The sequence below is a fragment of the Lethenteron reissneri genome, chromosome 9 (assembly GCF_015708825.2).
Source record: "Lethenteron reissneri isolate LAM-NWPU_2019-01 chromosome 9, ASM1570882v1, whole genome shotgun sequence".
In the NCBI taxonomy this organism is placed as follows: Eukaryota; Metazoa; Chordata; class Hyperoartia; order Petromyzontiformes; family Petromyzontidae; genus Lethenteron; species Lethenteron reissneri.
The window spans coordinates 2,394,722-2,414,968 of record NC_083787.1 but is presented as its reverse complement, the minus strand read 5'-3'; the positions used below and the strand labels follow the sequence as shown (position 1 = coordinate 2,414,968).

At 46.2% G+C, this 20,247-nt stretch overlaps 1 protein-coding gene across 3 annotated transcripts; it reads left to right on the top strand.

The window, feature by feature from the left end:
- Positions 1 to 8,481: 8,481 nt before the first annotated feature.
- GALR1 (galanin receptor 1) lies at positions 8,482 to 19,330 on the top strand. Of its 3 annotated transcripts, XM_061548638.1 has the most exons (4): positions 8,482 to 9,925; positions 12,256 to 12,321; positions 14,838 to 14,908; positions 16,364 to 19,330. In XM_061548638.1, exons 1-4 carry the CDS (start codon positions 9,212 to 9,214, stop codon positions 16,494 to 16,496), a joined length of 984 nt encoding a protein of 327 aa, XP_061404622.1. In that variant the 5' UTR covers positions 8,482 to 9,211; the 3' UTR covers positions 16,497 to 19,330. The 3 variants fall into 3 exon arrangements, with proteins under 3 accessions (XP_061404622.1, XP_061404619.1, XP_061404621.1); XM_061548635.1 differs by having other exon boundaries at positions 14,838 to 16,500; XM_061548637.1 differs by lacking the exon at positions 12,256 to 12,321 and having other exon boundaries at positions 14,838 to 16,500.
- Positions 19,331 to 20,247: the final 917 nt, after the last annotated feature.

Here is a 20,247-nt window from a genome sequence, read left to right as displayed (position 1 = left end):
ACTTTTCGGCCACAACGCAAGCAGCCGTCCTCAGGTGAAGAACAGGTCTGCGTTGAATCTGTCTTATCGACAGACCTGTTCTTCACCTGAGGACGGCTGCTTGCGTTGCGGCCGAAACGTCGTGAAAATTATTTTATTATGTTTTATTTTTATTATTTTATTATGTTTTATTTTTATTCTTTTATTATTTCCATTCTACGTGACTTTACCGAAAGAACCAAGAAGATGAATCCCTGCAGTCATGAAAGAAGCTTTAAATCGAAATTTAAAGTCTACGCAGTTGATTTTTGCTGTCACTATCGATTAGCATGGTAGGCTACTTACGGTGCGAACGAAGTTCAACATCCGTACGTGCTTGTTGTTTTACACATCTCGTAAGCTGATTCATAATTAGTGAGAATCACTGCACGACTTCAGCGTTCGCCGCAAAAGGCAGCGTGAGATCGACACCTTGCCAACTAATACAGCGATAATATACAAACACTCGGCGGCTCACCCACCCATGCGTTAATTTCCTTTAAATCACTCGGCACTTGTGATGAATACGGCACGGCGAGACATCAATTACCACGAGGCTTGGTGAAGACGGGGCCACAGGTACGCGGGAGATGGCCACTGGGAGCCAACTGCTGCTGCTGATGATGATTTCAGCAGCTGTGATGAGCCCTGCTGTGCGAACACACGAAGGAGTTGCCAGGCAGGTGGATGAACTGACTGCTTTCTTGGCGAGAGTAAAGTAAGTCTTTTTCTCTCACCCCCCCCCCCCTGCCCCCCCCCCCCCCCAATGGCTTCAATTGAAATTTCAACAAATTCTTCCGGCACGTGTCCCCGTCGTCACGACGTGTTGCCGTGCTCCGTCTTTCAACCAAACATGAACATGGGGTCAAATTATGATTCGCACATTCATATAGACCTTTTGTCAATCCACTGCAGGATGAAGGCCTCCCCCCAAGCCGTGTCCATGGAGGGTTGATTCACGACACTTCGTTGCGCTGGCCACAGCGTGGCTTTGAAACTGGAGGATGCCCTCAGGACCGGTTCAGATGTCACTTGCCACCGATGTTAGCCGTGGCAGGGAATCGAACTTGGATCGCTGGGTTCATACGGTAGTATGCTCACCACCACATCACCGCGCTATTATAACAACAAAAAATATTAAGTCTTGCGCCTTTCACAATAGCATATGTCCCATAGTGCTTCACAATCAAAAACACAATAACATAGAAAGCAACAACAAAAACTGCTTCTGAAAAAAAATCAATACCTACTAAATCAATCGTATGAAAAGGCAGGTTTTAAGAATATTTCTTTTTTAAGATGAGGTTCAAAAATAGCAACGGTGTGCGAATCTCCGAAAGCCTTGGGCAAAGAATCCCACTGATCCGGTGCGGACAAACAGAATGACCTTTCACCCATGGAGCAAAGCCTCGTGTTGGAGACCAGCGAGCGTGCAGAGTCTAACGAAGGAAGGTGTCACGTGCAGGCGCATGGTAGGAAATCGGATGTCTTCGGTAGGATGAAGACACACCATGTATGTTCGCGACACAATCTTCGAATCAGTCCTAGATTTCACAGGCAACCGATGCAACGATGCCAGAGCGGTTACACGATGTCACATGACCAGATTCATTTAGTTTTTTTTTGTGTAAAACCCCGAGCGGCTGCGTTGTGCACACGCTGGGTAATCTGTTAAATGCATTCATAGAATCACCCAGCAAATAACGCGTGAGAGTCATCAATTGTGGACGATGCAAAGACGTGAACCAGCTTATTGGGATCAGACGCAGACAGACGAGGATCGTAAGTGGCCAATGTTGTGGAGATGGAACAATTAATCCCGAGTGACATTTCAAGCATGAGAGTCAAAGGCCAAACGTGGCTCAAAAATAACCACCAAGATTCTAAACACCAGAACTAATCCCGATCTCACATTCGCCGATGGCCAAACTGAAGCGTTCAACTTTACGTAGCTGATGCGGAAGAACCGAGTAGCGTTTATCCTCCGTCTTATCGCGGTTCAGTTGCAGGAAAGTCTGATAGATCCATGATTTCATTTCTGACAAACACCGTAAGCGAAACGGTTTAGTCTGCAAGTAGGTTTGCGTATCGTTAGCGGAACGATGAAAACTGACACCTCAATGATGCGTCATGTGACCAAGTGGTGATACGTGAATAGTAAATGACAAAGGCTTTGCAATCGAATGGTGAGGGATACCTGAGGTAGTTTCTAAAGTAGAATGCTCTATTCCAGAGCCTTCAGGTAAATTGACAATGGTGGTTACCGATGAAAGTTCTACCAGCAGGGACAGGATCTAAGGGACATGCTGTAAGTTTCATCTTGGCAACTAACTCAGACAGGATTGAAGGAGTGGCCTGTACACATTATGTCAACGAGACCCCAATAGACATGAGCGTGGCATTTGACAAGGCTGCAGCTCGTGGAGGAACACGTAAGTGATCAATTTTAGTAAAAAAAAAACATGATCATAAAAGTGCATTGCACCGTTTTCTAGAAGCTAGTGCAGTGATAACACTCGTGCCTCACAACCCAAAAATAGGTCCCGAGTACGATCTCTGATTCGGGTGTCGGGTGTCTCTCTGTGTGGAGTTTGGATGTTCTCCCCCTGTTCTGCATGGGTTTCCTCGTGGTTCATCGGTTTTCTCCGACAGCTAAATCTCACCGCCCCCCCCCACCCCATATAGTGCAACCGGTATCTGCCAAACATCCCGATGGTGAAACATTCGCTGCAAATTACTCAATTGGCCTCACAGCAACGTCGCCTCCACCCCCTTCGACGGCAAAGCACGTGACAGCTCCCTCCCGATGAAGAGGCTCGAGTGAGGCTTTTTTTCCACTGCGTTAAACGAGCCAGAATAATGTGTAGGCTTACATAGATCGCCTCCAACGTGCGATTGATGACAGAAAATAACATCGTAGGATTTACTACGGGGCCGTCCCCGTTACTGTTGCGGGCTAAAGAGGGGGCTTTAGCTGAAGTGACAGCGTTCCCTATAAGCCAGTTGATGTCGCTGCCAGAGCTGTAGATGAACAGTTACATCAAGTACCCCAGAACTAATCCCGTGCGACGTGGAGAATAACGTCGCCGCATCGTGCGCTTTTAAATGCGCTTCTGCGGCCGTCTGGAACGCTCTTCCAACCGATGTTAGGAAGCCACTGGAGCTATGCACTTTTAAACCAAGGTTGAAAATCGACTTCTTTGGAACTGCTTTTGTGTTTAGTTTGATGTCCTTCCCCCACACCACCTATTAGCACGGTTGGCTACGTACGGTGCGAAATAAGTTCAACATACACACACGTACATAGCTGTCCCCAAGGGCACTCAGAATCGTCCCCACGTGCCCGTGTGTACGTAGATACTGTAAATGAAACTAAACATGTTTTTCAGGAGCGAGCACTCCAAAATATCAATCAGGGTGGTTTTCAGTTTTGTTGCCAGAAAAAAGGGGAAAACCCCTATTATTATATTTTGTACTGGCAATGGAGGTCTAATGATGTAGATGCTTACCCCGAGCTCTCATTACTTTGATAGTGCATTGTCTTTGAGCTGTACGCCTCTGGTCTAGCACCAATTGAGACGAGGCTCAAAAGAAAGCCGTCTCTGGTGCGGACCAATCAGTTCCAAGGACAATGCATATATTATCAGTGTGTTTTTTGTTTGCATTTTGACCACAAGTATTGTGGTTAATGCTGACATGATTCCTTGTAAAAAAAGGTTTAAGTTTTGTTGCCAGAAAAAAGGGGAAAACCCCTATTATTATAGGGTGGAGTTATAGAAAGTAACAATGTTATCTAATTTAACAGGCTGAGCCTTACTAGAAGACATGAACGCAATAACCTCTGAAATATAAACCGAGTTGAACGACCTCAAATGATTGTATTTGATAGGATATTTCGTGTTAAGAACAGGCAATGAGAGTTCCAAATCAATTAAGATAGTCGTGTCGTCATGAACGCCTAACTGAAAGGGAGTAGATAATGACAAGTCACAAGTAATGAAAAAATCCAATGTGACGCCGAATGTGAGTCGGCACATTAGCATGCCGAGTGAGCCTAAAGCAATCAAAGCTAGGCCCAAAAAAAATTAACCCGTAAAAACAAAGTTTTTCACTCTAAATCCTTTATATGCGTGGCGGCTAGAGTCCTCTCGTCCTCTGGCTTGAGATGGCTGCCACCTATGGGTCAGATGATTGTCTGCCAGCATTAAGCAATTGGTAATTAAATATTTTAATTTTTTCCCTAAACAGTGTAAAATTTTGGAAAAAGATTTTCACGAAAATTAATTGTCACGCACAACGAGTCTGTGTGGAAAATGTCAGCTCGATTGGATCACGGCAAGTGGGTTAAAAAACGACCGAAAGATTTGCACGGTCGTAAGCAAGCAAGCAAGCACGCAAGCACGCAAGCACGCAAGCAAGCAAGCGAACTTAATATAAAGGATTTAACAATCCACTGAAAAGGAACAGTGATGCGAATCAACGTGGATATTAAAATCCCCGTAAAATTAAAATCCCGCTATATACGGAGGCAGAGAAATGACAAGAAAAATCTGACAACTCAGTAAAACTAAATTAAACATTACATGTTAGGGGGCAATTAGCAAGAACCAGAACTAGAGGCTGAGTGGATGACAACTTTAAAACAATGTATCGAAATTAATTAAATACCGGGACAGACAGAGGTTGAAATTCTATACCTGAACGTTGCACAACAGCGAACATCCCACCACCACCTGAAGCAAGCTGGGCAAAGTTTGGGCACATCTTTTATCTGTCTCTCTCTCTTCTGTGTTTGTTTTGCCTTTTATGGATAGAGTGTCGAGGTTACACGACCACGCAATGTAACGCACACATTATTAACATATGAGTTACGAGGAATCGTAATATGTGAAATAATCAGGGTGGTAAAACTTTATTTATGACCCAGGTGAAATAATAAAATAATAAAAATAAAAAATAAATTCTCACGACGTTTCGATTGCAACACAAGCAATCATCATCAGGTGTGAAAACCACAGCAAGAAAATTTGAAAAAAGTGGCGGTTTTTTTCTTCTTGGTTCTTTCGGTAAAGTCACGTAGAAGGGAAATAATAAAATAATAAACTTCAATGTGACTTTTTCGAAAGAACCAAGAAGATGAATCCCTGCAGTCACGAGAGCTTTAAATCGAAATTTGGCGTTTTTTTCTTAACGTCAGCACCACGGACAGCAACTGGCGGTTGGTCAGATGGAGGAGTCCATCTATGCTTGGAGCATAGTAGGACTCTCCATAGAGGAAAGCTTCAAATCTAGAAAGAATGGACTCGTCCGTCTCAACAACCACCAGTTGCTGTTCGTGGTGCTGACGTTAAGAAAAACCGCCACTTTTTTCAAAATTTCTTGCTGTGGTTTTTACACCTGCTGATGATTGCTTGTGTTGCAATCGAAACGTCGTGAGAATGTTATTGTTTTATTTATATTATTTTATTATTTCCCTTCGACGTGAGCCTACCGAAAGAACCAAGAATATGAATCCCTGCAGTCACGAAAGCTTGAAATCGAAATTCATGACCCAGGTGTTTTCAGAGGGGCATGCTTGGAATTACGCTGAGAAACGTGAACATAAAACGTGTAAAGATGCTACTGATTATACTTAACGTTAGAGCATCAAGTCAACCTACCTGGACTGAAAATCGAGACTTAATATACAATCAGAAATACGAAGTAGAAATAAGGTTGTAAAGAAAATCGTTCAGAACAATTAAAAAATAAAGCAAGTTAGATTTGTCGGACGTGTGATGAGAAACCAAGAAGCTGCCTATGTTGTGAATTTGTTTTTGACTGGGCTAATGATGCTTACAAGAAGCCGGGGAAGATATCGCATTAAGTTATATAAGCAAATTTTAACAACTGTATGCAGATGGTAGTCTCTAATGCAAAGTTCTTGAGTAGATAATAATGAATTCAAATGTATAATGCGCGCTCCATCCTCGGATCACAATGTGTAATGCAAGAAAGAAAAACAGAACCGGGGTGGGGGGGGGGGGGCAACCGACCAAACTAAAGAAGGAAGGCCACTTTAAAGAGATGGGTTTTCAAAGCAGAATGAAATACATCTACCTACTCTGACTGCCTGATTTCAAGTGGCAAGGCATTGCAGAGCGTGGGTGCCACGCCAACAAAAGCACGGTCACCAAAAGAGCACAACCTAGACCTGGGAGTGCTGAGCAGTTGGAGATCAGTAGATATTAAGGACCCTGATGGAATATATAAATGTATTAGTTACTGCAAGTAATGTGGGGTGAGCCCTTTAAAAGCCTTACAGGTTAATATCAGGGACACAGCGAAATGGAACGCCTTCACTGCCGACGTATTTGAGGACACAGGCACGAAAGAGAGAGAGAGACACAGAGGTAGGAGGTTGCCAGATTGTATTATTGTCTCCCGTTCCCTCGCCAGAGGAAATTTTCACTGTCGCAAAGTGTAATTGTTTTTTTTTCTTATTATTATAATGATAAAAAAACTCGAAAAAGGCAACCACACGTTTAAATATTATAATAAGTACAGGTTAAATAAAACGGTATTAAATTCATTACGGCCATGGTTAATAATTAATTAAAATAACATTTGATTAAAACTAAGAAAACTGTTGTTGCAATAGTCCACTGGTGGCTGACTGGCAATGCAGATGACCACTTGGGGCCAAATCGGTGTGAATGTGCTAATGTAATTTGTGATGAGCAGCGATCGACTTGAATTCGATTCCCAACCACTCCGAAAATCGGTGGGCAAAGTATTGGAATCGGTCCCGAGCATCTTTCGAGTGCGAACTCATGCGTGTGAACGTCAGCACGGGGAGAGATAAAGGCGGCTGGGCGTTATCATGGCCACACAATCCTCTCGTGCTCGGAGCTGCCCTCTTCAAGAGGCATTCACCAGCGGCGATTCTTCCATTGGTCAAAAGGCACAAGCAAGAAATGCGTGTCCTTGTATGTACGTATGTTGAACTTCTTTTGCACCGTACGTAGCCAACCGTGCTCATCGGAGGTGCGGGGGAAGGACAACAAACTAAACACAAAAATCACTTCTCAAGAATGTGTTTTCGATCCAGATTCAAAAGTGCATTGCTCCAGTGGCTTTCTAATATCAGACCAAAAAGCGTTCCAGACGGCCGCAGAAGCGCATCTGAAAGCGCGTGATGCGGTGACCGTCTTTGTTCGGAGAATATTTACATACTTTTATAGAATTTGCCAATGCACTGTTTGTTACACCGTGTCATGTGCCAATACGCCCAAATATAAAAGAGAATAGTATCATTTGCAGTGGTGCTAAATGAATGTCGTCTACAGCAATGGGCATGAACACACTCTAACTAACCAGTGGCCTTCACGTTGATAAAACGATGCCGACGGCAGGTGTCCAGAGCTGTGGTACAGAAATGCAGTTGTGTTTGTGTGTGTGTGCACGTGGGGCAACGTTAGTGAGTTGTCCATCGAATAATGCGAGATCTTTCACGTGACCGATGTCTCTGATTTGGTCGTGCAAGCTCTTAGGTTATTTCGGTAAAGTCACGTAGGTAAAAAGTAAAAGTAAAAAAATATAATAATAATAATAAAATAATAATAAATTAAAATAACTAAATTAAATCACGACGTTTCGGAAGCAACACAAGCCTCCGTCATCAGGTGTAACTGCTCCAGTAAAATTACTGTAGCGTGTGAAGAATTTTACTGGAGCAGTTACACCTGATGACAGAGGCTTGTGTTGCTTCCGAAACGTCGTAATTTAATTTAGTTATTTTCATTTATTATTATTTTATTATTATTTTTACCGACATGACTTTACCGAAAGAACATAAGAGTATGAATCCTTGCAGTCACGAAAGTTTCAAATCTAGAATTGGTCGTGCAAGGTAATATTTACCTTAGGAAAAGGCATTTGTTTCGTGGTGGGTTTTGCTACATTGGGATGTTGGCCCAATGCCATTTGAATGAGAGTTTGCCTTCGTGTGGGAGGAAAATTGGGCATCCTGAGCAACACCCACCGCGCATCGCGAGAGGATAGCCCTCGAACCACCACACAGACAGATGCAATAATAATGATTAGAATCAATTGCTGCACTGCCATCTTATGGAAAACCTCGCCGCTCCATCATAAGGGGTGTGCATTCAAGATTGGGGTGTGCCGCTGTGCACTGAACCACCGACACAGACAAGGTGTTACTGGACAAGGGTCGGACACAACTGTCCATTGAGTCGGCTGCACAGGCGCATCGCCGAACACGTGCTTGGTGTGCGGGCGCTTTTTCCTTCCCTGAATCGCTGGCGCATTTTCACGCGTTAATTGTATCCCCCCGCCCCCCGTCCCCCCCCCCCCCTGTGATTCGCTCCCTCCACGCACCCCCTCCACCCTGTCCCAGGCAGTCCATCTCTTTATAGCTGTCACTCACGCACGCACCGGAGCCACTTGTCGGCTCCGCGCGCTCGGCACGAGATATTCCGATGCGCTCTTTTTTTCTTCCTTCTTCGCAACTTGTCCGGCGGAGCGCCGCGTCGCCGCCTCGGCTCCCGCAGGGCTTCTCGGAACGCGCGCCGGCGCTCGTAGCGAGAAAATCCTCGCTTCATCTCAGCGCACAGGTGTCAGACAGGGGCTGCCGTGAACACAGAGAGAGAGGGTAGAGCGAAGAGGAGGGGAGAGGAAAGGAAGAGAGGTCTCGCTTTTGCGCGCTTTCGCGTGACGCACTCCCGTCCGCTCGTCTCTGCTCTCCGCTGCATCGATCAGTAGCGGTGGCGACTTGAGAGTGGGCGAGTCTCGATCTCTCGCACGTGTCCGTAGAGCAGCGGCGGCGGCAGCAACAGCTGCTGCTCAAAGGGCGACGCGACCGCGTGTTACCCACCGTGAGTGAGCAAGCAGCCCGCGAGCACACGCGTGAACACCGCTTGACCCCCCTCACAGCAAATCGGAGTAGATGCTTCATCATCCGGCGTGGAGAATTCTCCCTCGCGCTCTCCTCGAGAGAATGCGCTGAGCGCACGAGCGAAAATGCTTCTTTTTTTTAAGACCGGCGCGTGATTGCGGAGCGGGATTCATCGACGGTTGCGCGCAGATATAGGACGCACAGTGGCGTCGTTCATTCCCTGTCCCCTCTCCTCTTCGACCTCTTGCACTCCTCGCTGCTCTCTCTCTCTCTCATTTGCGTTCGTTCGCTGGAACGATGGAGAACGCGCGAGTAAATTTCACCAACTCAAGCGCGGACGGGTTTGGCAACGTCACTTGGTCGCTCGGGCCGGGGCATCACCACCACCAGGAGAAGCAGCAGGAAAGCGGCGACGAAGAAGGAATGGACCTGACCCAAATCATCGTGCCGGCGGTCTTCGGCGTCATCTTTCTGCTGGGCGTGCTGGGCAACACCCTAGTGCTGGTGGTGCTGCTGTGCCGCAAGTCGCGGCGGGTGCAGCGCAACACGACCAACACGTTCATCCTCAACCTGAGCGTGGCCGACCTCACCTTCCTGATGGTGTGCGTGCCCTTCCAGTCGACAATCTACGTCCTGCCCACGTGGGTGTTCGGCGCCTTCCTCTGCAAGGCCGTGCACTACTTCGTCACCGTGTTCATGCTCGTGAGCATCTTCACGCTGGCCGCGATGTCGGTAGAACGCTACATCGCCGTGGTCCACTCGCACCGCTCGCCCGTGCTGCGCACCACGCGGAACGCGCTCGCCGGCGTGGCCGTGATTTGGGCGCTGTCCGTGGTAGCCGCGATCCCCTGCGCCCAAAACCGGATGCTGGTTGACGGAGTGAACTACTCGCACCCGGGCCAGTTCTTCTGCTGGGAGGCGGAGGCATCCAAGAGGCGAGCCTACATCACGGCAATCTTCATCTTCGGCTACCTGCTGCCTCTGCTGCTCATCTCCTGCTGCTACGTCAGCGTGAGTTGCGCGCCCCGAAGTGGAGGAGTAGAGATACGCACATATATATATATATTTGCATAGCTTATATCGATGGAAGGAGAGAGTTTATTTTGTGAAGGAATGTTGTGGCGTCGATTGGTTGCTGGGTTCGTGTTCTTCGCGCTCTCTGCTAAGCCTAAGGAGGGGGGGGGGGGGGGGGTTGGGTTCGATCCCGGATGCAGCGCGATTATTTCAGCATAAAAAAACTTTAGAGTGAAAATTAAAGAACCTGTGGTGTTGTTCGCAAGAGTTGGTCATCGTGAAATGCTGCCATATACCAAAATCAAACAATCGAAGTACTGTCGGTCAATCGTACGTAACATCGCTTCAGTCACTCCTCGTTCAGTACCGTTTATATATGCATAGCGATTCTGCGGTTCGCAAGACACAATTATGCAAATTATGGACGTAATGCATTTCGTAGGCTGCATAGCAGCGGCGTGGCTATAAGAGATCGACTTTGGCAATCGGCTCCTGAACATATTGCCATACGCAAGAATCGAATAGCGGACATGAACCGAAATGCCGTAAAACCTCTCCGAGATTACCGCTTTATGCTATATCTGACATCACCACCCGCTGGTGTTTGTAAACCACCTTCGCGATGGATACAATAATTAATACATCACTCCCTATCTGAACAAAGGGGTGATAACGCGCTTCCTGTCAGCATTAGTAGGCTAAATGAACTTTCTGAAACACGCTGGGCTCACTCACAATGCACCCTTAAAACACACGCGCGCACGCACAAAGGTAAGGCTTAATTAGCAAAAGCGAAATGTTTTACGACTGACGTCTATGGATTTGTCGCCTTCCTTCTTGACATATTTTTTTTGTCTTAAATTGACCTTTCGTGTGGGCTTATGTTGAGCACTCCAACAGGAAAAACATGCGCTCCTTGACATTACAGGGAAGAAGAATCAAATTATCCGTCCAAACTACCCAACAAAGTGCTCACAAAAGCCTTGTGGGAGCGATTCCCGTCGATTGATTGCACGTGAAGTACATTAAGGTGGAGGCGTCTGCAGTCTTTAGTTTATTAAAGACCGTAATTGGATTAATTTGGAAGTACTTTCGTGTATACGGTGACTTTTAATTGCACTGCTGGGAAATAATCCACTGAGAGGGCCAATGATAGTTTAAATTTGGAGCATGGAAAAACACACACGAATGTAATTGCACCTTAACGCACGGGCACGTGTGTGTACACACCTACACACACGTGCCCGCAAGCGCGTGAAGATTTATGGATTTTTGTTTACGTCTTTGTTAAACACAGATGAGAAGCTCGTCGAGATTACGAGGCTCTTTACCGAGCGAAATGTTACGACAGAGAAGGGCAAGTGCCCGAATCGTCGCCTTTGATATTGTCTTCCTTTAGAGACAATGTTAGTGGCGGATGTGTTCAGTTTAATTTGTCATTCGTCCTTTATTAAGGTGACACCTGGAGAAAAAAATTGCATTTGCCGCCTACATCTTAATGTGCACATACGCAGCAGAGTGCCGACGTTGTCACATCTCGGAAGCTAAGCAGGCTTTCGTGGCTGGATAGTGCTCGTGACTTGGATGAGTGAACACCAGGCACAGGCTTATTGTCCATCCGCCTTGCGTGCATTCAAACCCATTGAACGGCATAGCGTGCTTTCATGCACCACCGGCGTGAAGTATGGTCAAGATCACGCCTCACGGCCTGCACAGGCGTGGGGATGTCCCTCGTCCAGCAGTGGATTGATACAAAAAATAATGACTGCACAGGTCCTACGTGCATGCTTATGTATACACGATTAGCCGGTGCGTTATATTAGAATCAGTGTCCATGTGAGCATTCCGCTTTGAATAACAACAAAGGAAAAGACTGCATTGCGAGAGGACTGCATTGGTCGCGATGCACAATCACGAATTAATGCATCTATATGAATACAAACTAACCGCATTCGTCATGAACACCAGTCTTTAAGCACAACCATCAACAACCGCTCCGCATTGACTCTGAGACAGTCTGCGTCATTGTCGCTATTGCTCGTGCCAAGACTCTGCATGACCAGAGCCATCTCCGAGGGGTTACGGCGAATCGGGGCGACTGCCCCGGGCCCCGCGCTTGGGGGGGGGGGGGACTGCGCTTCCATGTTACGGTGTCAGATGTAAGACTTTCGGTTTAGTTTGAAGGCATGGGGGTGGGGGGGGGGACAGAGTGTGAGTTTGCCTGGGCCCCGTACGCCTCTACTACGGAGGGCCTTGTGCACAAACACACCAGTGAATGGTTTACGAATTATCGACGACCGCATCCCTCACCATTATCCCCGCCGCAGGTGCTGACACACCTGCAGAGAAAGGTGCGCAACATATCCAAGAAGTCACAGCGCTCGAAGAAAAAGGTGACTTGTGCACGTGAAAACGGACTTTGCATTGACACGCGTGCGTGTGCTCAAAAGTTTGATGTGTAACGTGCACGCATTCAATGTAACCCCACCGGCCGAAATAAAACAAAACACGTTTTTGACAACTAATAATTCATCAACAAAGATGCCCCGTATAGCCTCTAACAGACCTTTTGGGGGCAAGTGCTGTTAGCGAGCACCTATGGAGGCACACGCGAGGGTGGGTGGCCAATACTACACCTGGCCACCTATGTCTCTCTATTGGTGATGTAATAGACACCGCAAGAGATACTCATTTGAGGCTTTCGACCGAGGGGAGGCAACAACAACCGCAATTCGCCACTAAGTGGTGGTGATGTCACCACGGTGCTTGTGCCAGGCTAGGTGCACTTTGAGGCCACGTGAAGTGTTGAAGTCTCGCTAGCAGACGGTCACAGGACAGACTCATGTGCCCTGGGCTGCCTGCCTGAGGTGACTGGCAGATGCACCACTTGTGCTCCCCACTCTGCCAACTTGCTGCATTTTATCCGCCCGGTGCTCTGCTCGTGAGTATTCGCTCCTCTGCCCTCCGCTGTTGTTGAAGGGAGAAGGCCTCCAACTGCCCACTAGAGTCGTTCACGAACCTGATAATCACCCCAGTGACCTGGCCTATTGATGGTATCATAGGTTAATAAAGCAGAGATGTAGGTCCTGTTGAAATTCTTTACACTTCTGCTGTATCAGAATATGGCGTCTGTGCAGGGCCGCCCCAGCCTGAAACTACATTGGGGCTCCACAAGCCTCTCCTCAGCGTGCCTGGAAAATCGATATTGGACAATCCTTGCAAGGGCCTTTACTGGCACACTGAAGAGGGAGATGCCCCGGTAGTTGTTACAATCCGTACGGTTCCCCTTCTTAAAGCGGGGGCCCACTAGGGCGTCTTTCTAACCACGCGGAACCCGTCCAGTGGTCCAGACTGTTGTGATTATGTCATATAGGGCAGTCTGCAGATAAACGCCATCCTCCCTCAGCAGTTTGCTTGGGAGATATCATCTCTGTCAAGTGATTTTCCTGGTCTCAGACTCTGGATCGCCCTTCGTACTTCCTCAACAGATGGCACCTCAACCAGCCACTCACAGTGGGTGGCTACTTCTTCCAATATTTGAGGCATAGCAGCCCCAGCAGGGTTATTCCCACCTTGCCCCATGATGTTATCGGAACTGAGGGGGTTCCCTTTCCCCAATACATCACAGAAATGCTCAGTTAACCTGCAAAGTTGTTCCTGTGGGTCGGAGATCTGGGAGGCACACAAAGTCTCACAATCATCATGTCAATTATTTACGAAGGAAAGTCTCACTGAGTTGGAGAGTCATACACTGGGATGTTTGCCCAACTCCATTGATGGGTATTTGCCTTTCACGTGGGAGGAAACTGGAATGTCTGGACCGCACATACAAGCGGGGTAACACTCTACACTGCTATCTCCTGGTCACCTGACAGTTCCATGCCTACGCCACCTGGCAAGTCCAGGTGGCTTCCCATACAAGTACTGATCAAGGCTCAATCTTCCTTATCTTTTGAGACCCTGAGAAAGCAGGAGATTTGGTCATATGGCTGCGTCTATTCGATTATATATTTATTCTGCATGCAGTTGTATGCTATTCGTGAGATCGGAGCTTAACGTCTGAGTAAAACATCATGACTGCCCTTGGAAAGACTAAACGTAATTGCAATTTCATTCTCATTTCTACGTGTTCTATGAAGAAAATGCATTCGTCACGCAGCCTCACATAGATCGACATGTTAAATTATTGGCTCTTAAGCAATTTATTGTAGGCAAATATTCTGACAATGCAAATCCAAGATGTATCTCTGCTCAAACGGAAGCTGGTGAATTGTCACTTAGACATCTCTGTGATGGGGAACAGAATGGGGAACAGAATCTCCACAGGGCAGGAGCTGATGATTTTTCCCACGTGTTGCTCATTCACTGACCATGGAGGGCTGATTGACTGTCAACCCTGACCAGGAGTTGAACTCACAATGGCAAGATTGGAAGCCCTGTGGCTGTTCTACTCGGCTCTATCTCGTCCTGAGATAAATACGTTCCAAACACTAATTGAAGTAATTGGCCAAACATTCCAATGCAAACAAGTCTTGCTACTCAATAAGGCCTTGCTGGTTTAATGAGGGGCATTCTTAATCTTTTTATGATTTAGTGTGTAACCGTAACTTTCCAAGCACCCTCATGCGGTGATATTACCACACTTCTTAAATTGACCTTTTCGCTACATTTAAATTGTGATCTCGGCTGCCTGCTATATCAAAGGTCCTACATCATCAACATTGGTTGGCATAAATAGTTAATGTAAACGTCAAGACATGAATGTCCTGCGGTGTGAAATCATTCTCAGTGATAGTGATGTTATCCCACATTCCCGTTCCTGCTACTGCTGCTGCTACTTCTGATGTTGCTGCTACGACTGCTTTGACCGTCGCTACTGCTGCCTCCGCTGCTTGTTCTCGCTACACAGACGGCGCAGACGGTGCTGGTGGTGGTGGCCGTCTTCTGCATATCGTGGCTGCCTCACCACGTCATTCACATGTGGGTCCTCTACGGCTCCTTCCCGCTGACCAGCGCCTCCTTCGCGTTCCGCATCGTGTCCCACTGCCTCTCGTACGGGAACTCCTGCGCCAATCCCATCATCTACGCCTTCCTCTCGGAGAACTTCCGCAAGGCCTACCGCCAGGTCTTCAGCTGCCAGCTGCCAGTGAGCTCCTCGCTAAAGGCCAAGAGCACACGGATCCGGCTCGAGAATTTCTCCTCCACGCACACGTGCACCACCAGCCCGTACTAGGGCACCACCGGCACCTATTCGGGCACCACCAGCACCTATTAGGGCACCACCAGCCCGTACTAGGGCACCACCGGCACCTATTCGGGCACCACCAGCACCTATTAGGGCACCACCAGCCCGTACTAGGGCACCACCGGCACCTATTCGGGCACCACCAGCCCGTACTAGGGCACCACCGGCACCTATTAGGGCACCATGCGTCCCATCACTGTTCTTTCACTAAGCAAGTAGCCAGAGTCGGCTCATGTAGTGCACGCGTGACATCCGCACATATACACGTGCACTCCCTTCACCTACAACTAGACCACATTGAATGGGAGAGTAATACACAGAATGAGCATTGAGATAATGTAAATATTCAGTTAATGTCGACATGAGCCGACTTTTACTGCCCCTGAGTCAATAACCTCACCTCTCTCTATATATATATATACACCCACACGTCACACACTCACTACCCGCAGTGGTGATGGTGGTTTGTTGGTGGAAATTCGAAGTTCATGTCCTCTGTATATATTTCTTAACGTGCTTATGAATACTGCAGAGTTCTTGTTGACATGTCAACACTTTCTCAACAGGGGTATAAAGTATGTATCTGTTTATGGATCGTTCATTTATATGTGTATTATGTCCCTTGATGAATTTTAAGTGAGCATAGGCGAAACGGTGTAGCCGCTATGAGGTACTCGTCTATGACATGATGACTGCAGTGGCTCTTAAACAGATTCACAAGCTGGGAGGCTTGTTTTACTTGTGTACAAAGACCCCACTTACACGGCAGCATTCCTCGCACAGCAGCATTACACTCCACAATATATGTGGGACAACTTTGTCTACATGAGCATGGGAATAGTGGGACAAGGGAGGCAGCTGCCAAACATCATCACCACCACCACGCTCCCAACCTTTTGTACGGAATGGCAAGTCATATGCTGTGCCCCCCACAATTAACAGCCTTGACGAGGCTACCCATAGCTATTTAACACGGACCCTCAATGGAACAGATTTTTGTGTGTTTAGTTTGTTGTCCTTCCCCTGCACCTCCGATTAGCACGATTGACTACGTACGGTGCGAAAGAAGTTCAACATACACACACGTACATAGCTGTCCCCAAGGGCACTCAGAATGGTCCCCACGTGCCCGTGTGTCTCCAGCCGTTCAAGACCGATGGAGTAAATCCGTCCCTTTTTCTTCCCAACAGCGAGGAGACAAATATGAGCGGCGACACTTTCGAACGCACGCAAGCGTGGCGAAGCGTGGAGAACACACATCGCAACACCCTCTCGATAAACTTGTCGCTGTTGACCCGTAGCCTGCGAAGCCACCGCACGTAGCGGCCGTCAGCACACCGGTGACACTTCGTCAGCGTCGTTTGGATAGTGGCCCCGGCCGCGCGTTATTGGAGGTGGCGTGCGATGGCTCCAGTTCAGGTGGGCATGGAAGCTCCACCGCAGGCTTTCCAGGCCGAGAGATGTGTGCAGCCATCCAAGTCCGGTGACAAGCCCAGCACCCACTGGTGCATGAGACATCACCTCTGCTTTAATATGACTCCACTTGATTAGTGGATCACTTGCTCATGTCACCTGTAATTACAGCACCCAAGGAGGAGCTCACTGGCTCACTGAACTGGAGCTATGGCACGCCGCTGGCTATCAATCAATCAAGTGAGACATGAGATGTATTTTGTAATCAAAACTGCAGAATTGTCAACGGACCGTGTGCGAGTCATTCGACCGCGCTTGCTGCTCATCAAAATCTATGGGCCAGATTCACATTTTGACTGATGAAATGTATGGCGGGACCCCGGGGTCCCGAATAAACGGAAGTCAAAATCGTAATTCATTCATCTATTTTTGGCGACTCCATCCCACCGCGCACATCAACGCCGCGACCCGCCTGGCGCGGATCATTCTGTGGTCATGTCATGTCCAAGCGCAGCGGCGAGGACGAATGCGCAGAAGAGCTGAACAAGAGAATGCACTCCATGCTCGGGTATGGGCAGGATCATGTCTTATCCAAGCTGCTCAAACTGCCTACACGACCTAGGTCCTTTATTTGTCATAACGGGACACATAATACAGTGAAACTGCTCTCTTATCTACATTATTATGTGACCTACCAATGTCTGCAGCCAGGATCAATCGATGACAAATCTATTACCTGCAGACATTTAGCAGATGAGATGCGTTGCACCGTTAGTTCCTCCTGTTTGATACTTCTCTTGTCCGTATGCATCTGTGCAGATAGGTTTTTTTTGCGGTTAAGCCATAGTCCCCACCTACCGCTTGTATGTTGATAAGAGCAGCGGCGACTCACTACTCTGTAGAGTAACATTGGTATAAACGCTTGTTACAATATGAACAGCGCATTGAAAACGCGTACTATTGTATGTACTGTTTACAAAGTGTGTTCACAAATCCACACTGAGAAACACCATGATTGACAGAGGGGTGTCAATAATTGTTTCGATAGTGTATTTAAATAGAAGTACTGCAGGTAAGTAGTTTTCAGTTTTAAAGGCATAGTTTAACAAGACAACACTTGCCACCATCATTCAAACCCATTGGTGAAAAAGAGCAAAGTTTTTGTTTACATTATAAAAACCGTACCAAAATCTGCTCTGACAGTAATGGAGCAAATCGCCCAGACGATGTGCTTGGCCGTTTTGTCAAGATGTGAATCTCGTCCCATAACGTATCAGACCGTCGGTGATTCTAGGACAAGTGTTTGCGTGCACGCAAAGATGACGATGAGGCTTGAGATATTGTAAGACGATGTCTTGAAAGGTGCTGGTTTGCACCCGGTAATTCACCACTGTGATTCGTATAAAATCACATGTTGTACATGAAAAACGTTCGAAGCTTCAAATACCGTGTTATATATTCTGTATTATGATCTGCTTCAAGCTTTGGAATGCTAACGCATAAGAAAAAAAAAACCAACATGTATTTGTCTTGTCCTGTTAACTGTGAGTATTATATAAACACAAGGTAGCCTACATGTTGTAGGCCATGTATTTTATATACTGTGTAGAATGTGTCAGATAATTGTAACTTGCCAACCTTGATGGTAAGAGATTGTACCATTGTCAGCTTAACATTTAAGTGGTCCTGCAAGTCTTGATGCTCATTGTGACTTACATAGTACAGTGCAACGTAGGGTCTGCATTTGTCAGTAAATGCTGTGCGCAGTGTTAGACGTATGAACATGTGTCACAAAGCAACATATCCAAAGGAAGACATTTAATAATGAGTGAGTGACCTTTACGAATTCTATTCTGTATATCGGTTAAAGGTGACATGTATTGATAATACAGTATTTATTCACAAATAGGAATGCATACGTACAGGGGGTAACAAACAAAAAATGCATTAAGTGTGTATGCAGGGTGAGGGTTAAATATCTGGGCATGTGCAAAACAATGGTACGCCTTTACCTTGGTACCACCTGCTACCGATAATGGCATTAGTACTGTTATCCTGAACATATTTAGTAGCTTAACAATATACGCTTTCTACGTCAAGCAAAATAGTCATTAAAATAATACACATTTTTGGAAACTTACACACAAATTCTATACATATCGTATGCTCCTACATAATTATATACAACATAATTTACAATTCCATATAAACGCAACCGCATCTCCAGAACTTACAGGAAAGACAAAGCGTAACATATAAAATAAAAATATGTACATGAACATGAAAACTTGAACAAGGGCTGAGTTTCCTCAACTACACAGAGTTTAGATGGAAGAGAATTCCAGACTCAGCTGCCGAGAAGGAGCTACCTCGTAAAAGCGCACGTTGCAAAATAACCAACTATTAAGCTGCTAAAGTGTATACTCGGGAAAAGAGTACTAATGTCCCAATTTCAGAAGTGGCAATGGCAGATGAAGAACACCAATTTACGGGATTGTCCTAAACTACTGGCTTAGACGTTTGACCTAATTGAATGGGCCATTAGTCTTGTGCCTTGTTATGGTTAATCGGCCAGAGTAGTAAGGCCACTGTGCATCCCACCAGTTATTGTATATACAGAAGTTCACACTGCGCCTGTCTACACGAAACAGTATTGTGTTTATGTGTTACGTTCTCGGGATACATTAGTGATTCGTGGTATATTAAGGTTCTGTAAACAGTCCATTAAGAAATAAAATTGATGTCAAAACGACAACGTAATTGACCATCTGAATGATGAAATTGTAGTTGTTGCTCTGCATCTACATCGGCCGTTCCAAAGAAGAATCGGAATTAATATTACAATTCGAAGCGCCAAAGGGACACGTGTTGTATCGTGGCACCTGGGCTGTTGTCGATAAGTGTTGCATTTTGTACAATGTTTTTCCCAGCGAACAGGGCCTCGGATAGAACAAACTTAACTACTGATGAGACCCAGAAGGTCGAAATCATTCCTGAGTTTGCTTGCTTAAACAAATGTGGAGATATGCTATGTAAGTATAAATGAGTATTTAACTATTGCTTTCAATCAAGGGGTCGGTTTGATGCTTTGGCACAAGCACTGATTCACGTCGCTGATTGGAACACATTGAAGTTAACTGCTCAAGACGCATTTCGCTTAATCTCATCGCCTGGAGCTTTACAATCCATCGTGCACATCGCCAGAGAAATTATAATGTCTTTATTATAATTATAGCTTCAGACAAATTGCATAATTGTCCTTAGTAGATGTGATTATATTCAGTGCATGTACTAAGCATGCATGGTAGAGCTAAGGAATATGCAATCTACAACTTATCCTCTAACACGCGCACGGAAAAAGCTAATCTCTATTGGCATTTCATAAACAAGTTGTTCATGAACTCGATAAAAAAAAACATTTCTACAAGTACTCAATGATTAAAAAAAACTTCGTGTCAATTTAAGACCGTTCAACTAGAACCATTCTTGAAATTACACTTTTTTGTATCCCCATGGTGTATATACCACAATCTTTATCTATTATTCACTCAAGCTCTCTCTGGCTTTTATATCTGCTATGATAAAGGGCCATTGCCAGAAACGTTGCCAACAATGTTTTTTTTTTATTTAGGGTAGTAGGTATTGAGGATCATATTGAGTT

Excerpts from the sequence above, each read along its gene's own strand:
- GALR1 (XM_061548635.1), top strand. The coding sequence starts at position 9,212 with ATGGAGAACGCGCGAGTAAATTTCACCAACTCAAGCGCGGACGGGTTT. Across the intron at positions 9,926-12,255 it reads TCTCCTGCTGCTACGTCAGC|GTGCTGACACACCTGCAGAG; the intron begins GTGAGTTGCGCG and ends TCCCCGCCGCAG. Across the intron at positions 12,322-14,837 it reads CACAGCGCTCGAAGAAAAAG|ACGGCGCAGACGGTGCTGGT; the intron begins GTGACTTGTGCA and ends CTCGCTACACAG.